The 6,000-nt window shown below is 40.3% G+C and overlaps 1 protein-coding gene across 1 annotated transcript in view; it reads left to right on the top strand.

Annotated features, from left to right (window-relative positions):
- The window catches only part of LOC117269930 (synaptic vesicle glycoprotein 2C-like), a 57,576-nt gene that overhangs the window by 28,518 nt on the left and 23,058 nt on the right, over positions 1-6,000 (top strand). Inside the window, exon 3 of the mRNA XM_078162329.1 lies at positions 68-219. Coding sequence (XP_078018455.1) covers positions 68-219 — 152 coding nt within the window. The remainder of the gene's footprint in view (positions 1-67; positions 220-6,000) is intronic.

Genomic DNA, 6,000 nt, shown 5'->3' with positions numbered 1-6,000 from the left:
AATATATTTACAATGAGGGTTGGTGGCTGAAGCACATATAGCTAATTACAGCAAACTATTTTTGCAGGATTGGTGGAGCGGTACCAATCGTATTCTCGTACTTTGCGGAGGTGTTGGCTCGGGAGAAGAGAGGAGAGCATCTGAGCTGGCTCTGCATGTTCTGGATGATCGGAGGAATTTACGCCTCAGCCATGGCCTGGGCCATCATCCCACACTACGGTGAGTGACAACTCTGACCTAATGTACCATTCATAATAACGCTAGACTGACTGATGTGAGTGCCAGGCAGCATTTCTGAGTCATTAGTGACTTTTTCCTCATCAGTATTACAGTAATATTCTCCTCAACTCATCAAATGCTCTTAAAGTTGGAGACTGGATCAAAGAATTCTTTAAATAATAATAACTTAATATATGTAGCACTTCCTAAAAGAAACTGCTTTACTGTAAAACCAGGATCGTATAACAGAAAGGAATGGATAAAAATTTTTTTTTTTAAAAGTATATAAAATTAAAATTCTAACAGCTAAAAAGAAACAAATCACAGACAAATTACAGTTGTTAAAAAAAAAATATTAGATTAAAATGAGTTCTCAGTTTATGTTTAAAAGAGGGTACTGAGGTACTGATATTCAGACAGAGACCAGACCATTAAAACAAGGCAGGGGGCTGCATTTGGTGGGGGTGTGTTGTTTCAGGTACTGGTGAGACATGAATCGGCTCCAGCCTGTCCAGATTAATACGCTCAAAGCCAAATAATTAACAAATAATTTAATTTTGTGCTAAAAGTTTAAAAGCGAAGGTTGTTGCCGCACCGGCAGCACAGACTCACCCTAGGCAAAACAAGACAATTACTATAAATTCCTTAGATGCAATCCTGGAAGTAAGTTAATTTAAAATTTAACATTCATTCTACCTTAATTTTTCATTAATTTGTCATTGTGTCAAGACAGATCACCCAAGAAATGGTTAATTTATACTTATGGTACAGCAAAGCCCCCTCCCCTTCTCTGTCAGATTACTCTCATGTAATCAGTGCAATCTCGTTGATTATGTCTGGAAAATGAGTTGTAGATGTGATGGTAAATTAATTTAATGAAAATAAAATTATACTTTAATGTCAGATTGTAATACTGTTAAAAATATAAATATATATAGTTGTTTGGAAAACTTGGGGGCAATTTTGGCCCCCGGAACATGGTTTTTGGGGGCATTCTTGGATAAATTGCGGGCCAAATGGCCCGTGGCCCTTGCTAATTTCTGACACTGAGTGTGGCTACTTTATTTGTTTGATGCAAAGTAGCTAATATACAGTAGACAATATACAGTATGGCTAACTTAACTGTTGATACAAAGTAGCCAATACACAGTAGCCGATATACAATATGGCTAACTTACCTGTTTGGTACAAAGAAGCCGATATACAGTATGGCTAACTTACCTGTTGATACAAAGTAGCCAATACACAGCAGCCAATAAACAGTATGGTTAAGTTACCTTTTGATACAAAGTACCCAATATACAGTAGCCGATATACAGTATGGTTAATTTACCTGATAAATACAGAGTAGCCGATGTATACTGTAGCTACCTTACCTGTTTGATATTAGGGATGCACCGAATATTTGGTAACCGAATATATTCGGCCGAATATTGCAAAAAAAAACACACACATTCGGTATTCGGTGGAATAAGTTAAAAGCAAGGCCGAATAATAGCAGCGTGTTTTGATAACGCAATCAAACGGCGTGTCGTGACGGGCGGAATAAAAAATAAAAAATAATAAATAAAAATAGGCTTAAATCATTCAGCAGGCTGTGCGAGCAGCCTACAGATTTCAACCAGCAGCAGAAACGAAAGGCGAATCTCACCGATTGTGGGTTGAACGGGGGTCACAGACACAGAGAGTAACGTTAATGTATTCCTGTCAAATACGGCGGCCATCGGCTTACCGGCGACGGAGAAGTCGGTTCCAATAATATCCTCTTCTTGTTGTCATGACTGCCCAGAAGTACCTGAACAGCCGAGCCAGCCTAACACAGGTATGTGATGTGTCAGAGGACAAACGAGCTTTTCACATTTCTCTCTTTCCGGCAGTAACGGCCCACAAACCTCACCGCACTTTAGGGACTGTTCATTACTTATCAAGGGACTGTCAGGGGAGGAGGGTGGCTGGTTGATTTTTATTTTATTTATTTATTTTATTTTGATCCCCCCTATGTTAATCACTTATTGATGCTGTTTTTGAAGTATGAATAAGTCAATAAGTAATTTATTCCATTGAAATATCATTGATGTACTATAGAAAAGTGATTTATCTTTTCATAAATGACAAAAGGCACATCTGCCTCATTTTCGCTGTGGTATCGTGATACTACTCAGAACCATGATATTTTCATTGGTATCGCACAGTGGGTCCCAATTTTGGTACCGTGACAACACTAATCTGGAGGGGGTTCATCTGCAAAAACTAATGAAAAACTAAACAATGATATTCGGTATTCGGTACTCGGTATTCGGCCAAGCATTTAAAAATATTTGGCTTCGGCCACAAATTTTCATTTAACTTACCTGTTTGATATAAAGTAGCCAATTTAAATGATGGCTAACTTAACTGTTTGACACAAAGCAGCTAATATACATTGTGACTACCTTATTTTTCAAAGGAAATTCTAAATTGTCAGTAAATATTGTTTTAAAATTGTGATGTTTGTCATTGTTGTTGTATAACTTGTTGTTGCCATTACAGAAACTAAAATACAAAGCAATTACACGTAATTACTGTTAGTTAGATAGTTATGCTGAGCGGCCATCATTCTGAAGCAACTGAAGTCCAGCTGACGCTAGATTCACATTCATTAATTTTTCTCCAGGTGAAGGAAGTAGAGGAAAATCCTCCACCTCGTAACTTATGTAAGGGTATTGCTAGTCATACTAATATCTACACTGTCACTATCCTTGCTAATGACGTTGACCTTGACATATACGCTGTTTGACAATCTGGTTGCCACGGTAATTGATTTCGTCTGAGTATTAACCCCTCCCCCCATTGTATGTTTATGAAGGAACGTTAACTGAAAAACAGAAAGTAACACTGGCTGGAGTGGGGCTTTAAAGGTTCAACAGACAGCAAAACACTGCACAATGACTTGTTATACTCAGTAAACAATCAAAATTTGTTAGTGTTAAAAGGTAGCCTTCCAGGAATGTGCTCTTATGTGTTTGGTTGGCCAAGGCAGCACCTTGCTGGATGACACAGCATTATGCTGCAGAGGAGGTTGAGACTGTAGAACACAGCCTTAGTAATAAGGCAAAATGACTCAATGTACATGTACTTTCAGCTCCAGCGACCCAGATTCCAAACTGGAAAAGTGTCCCACTGTCAGGAATCACTTGCATCACTACTTTAAACATTACTGCATATAGAAATGGTAATAAAGTTGGATTCGGTGGTATGTTTCCTCTGTTGATGATGCTCCCCGCTGTTAGCAATGCATATACATCGCACCACGATAGATAACATGCAGGTTGCATTGCAAATACTTCCTGAATCCTGGGGCTTTATTTAGAAAAGGCCCTCCAGGGTGTACACAAACACATAGCAGGTGGCAGTGTAGGTGGAGGCTCTGACAATAGCAGCAGCGGAAAAAGCAACAAAGCATATGTCAGCCTAGACAGTAAATATGTGCATGAAGGCCTTTTAAGTTTGCCGCAATATCGGTGTACTAAGATATGCAGGGGTGTGCCAGGCAAGCTGTCACCTGACAGAACTTTTTTAATTTTCAGCAAATTTTTGCCATCACCAAAAGGTAACAGGACTGAACTGTGATATGTACATGACTGAGGTCCACAATGCAACTGCACAGTCAGTATTTGTGTTTATTTCATGCAATTTTATTTGACAGCACTGGAGGTAAAACTAAATATATGAGGAGGAAAAAATAAAAGGTTTGCTGATATGACAAATCTCATAAAATGTAGTGAGGGAGATGTGGAGGGTAACAGAGAGGGGAGGAGGTGTGTGTCAGAGGACAAGAACAAAATGAGCAAAATGAAATCAATCTGGTGTGGAGGGGCGTGGACGAGGAAAGAAGAGCAGAGAAAGAGATTAGGGGGAGAGGTGGAGAGCGCTTGATTTATGTGGCCTGTGCCAGGGATAATCGAAAGGTGAGGGGATACACCAGAGGGCTAAAGGGAGGCGGCGGGAGAAAACATAGAGGAAGGGACAGAGTGAAGGAGTATTAAAGGAAAGGATGAATGACGAGGAAGGGTTTCTTTGTTTGCCATTTTCAGAGCCATGTTGATCAGATATAATGAAATTTGCTCTTGGACCCTGGCCATCAGGACACTGTCTCTGCTGGGGATAGCCGAGTGTGGGACTCTATAATGCCTGGCCCCCATGTTGATTAAGTACCTCGACCAAGTGGTATTCTTATCTAGAATAGAGTCACTGGACCAAAACAAACTTCAGGACAACATGTCAAGAAAAGTAGTCGGTAAAGAGCACAGTTCTTCGGTCTAGCCTTGAGTCAAGACTGCCAGAAAAAGAGAACATCACATACTATACTGTTCAGGTAATAACATCTGGTCAAAGGTAGAATCTGTTGCCATGGTTTCCCCTGGGAGTATTTTTACATATCAACAAAAATATAAAAAGTTTGATTATCTTGATAAAATTGAAGTCCATCATTTTAAAGTTATAATCCTCAAAGGCATACTTCACGGAGGTCTTTATTAAAACTCTTCGAGTTTGGCTGCATTGGTTGTTTTGGTCCTGTGATGTATTCCTTACGAAATAGCTTGCTCAACAAGTGTTTGCTGCCCCCAGAATTTTGGGACCTGTAGCATTAAACCACAGTTTCTGTTACAACTAGTAGCCACAGGTGTCGCCAACTCAAGCAGGACAGAAATCTTAAACAAATACTTCACCTGTCCAAATGACCATTTGTATATCAGTTACTCACCGTGTGTTAAGTTCAATTTGTGCAGAAAACTTTGCTTTTCTCGCATGCCTTTCCCTGTGAACAAAGCATCCAGAAACTGAGAATATTCTTCATGAATTGAAGTAAAAGGGGTCCACGTTAAACAACAGCAAACTATATCAAAACATATGTTTCCAAACTCTCACACAACTTGTGCAGTATAATCCAAGTGTCATTTATCCGGTCATATGCTCAGTGCTTTCCAAAAAGACAGCCCTTTCCAGCGGGAACTGAACGGAAAGTGAAACTTATCTATGCCCTCTTTAAAGCCAGATTCCATTGACAAAAACAATAATTCAGTCAGGAACAATTTTGACAAAGAAAACTTTATTTCAATTTGCAGTATCATATTTGATGGTATGGCTCTGTTCTGGGGCCCCTCTGCCATTCCTCGGGCCTACGCAGAAAGCCTCTTCCACGCACCTATGTTGAAAGCATAAGGCGGAGAGAGCACACCTGTCTGCCCTTCCACGTGCAAATGAGGCAGAGAGGCAAACCTCCCTGCCCTTCCATGCGCCTACATGGAAAGGGAGAGCAGCAGCAAAGACCCTACAGGAACAGAACAGAGCCAGCATCAATGACAATTGACACTGATAAGTCAGACACAACATGAAAAGGAGGAGCTGGGGTGGAGGCAAGTTGCAAAGCAGCGTGCAGAGGAAGTAGCAGCAGTAGGCAGGCCAGAGCAGTTTCAATAGGGCACCCTGAATGAGATTTGCGAATTGGTTTTATAGAAAGGAATCATGTGATCTATCAGCTGACTCCCTTCCATCAATCAGCTGTTCCATCAGTTGATTTGCTGTTTGAGATCAACCGATGTAGCTGGGATGTGAGCTGAGCTTGGCATCGTGTCCTGCCTGAACTAACACTATGCTCAATTTTTACCTCACTGGACAGAGGTGTTGTTCTGTCACTGCCTCCAGTGGTAGATTGTTTGTGTTATTGTGTGACTTCACTGAATCATGACTAAACCTTTAAAATACCAAAGTCTAATAAAAACACAAACAAATTAGCTGATC

This window comes from Epinephelus lanceolatus, chromosome 19 (genome assembly GCF_041903045.1).
Source record: "Epinephelus lanceolatus isolate andai-2023 chromosome 19, ASM4190304v1, whole genome shotgun sequence".
Taxonomy (NCBI): Eukaryota; Metazoa; Chordata; class Actinopteri; order Perciformes; family Serranidae; genus Epinephelus; species Epinephelus lanceolatus.
Note: the sequence above shows the minus strand (reverse complement) of the source record. Positions and strands in the feature narration are given on the sequence as shown.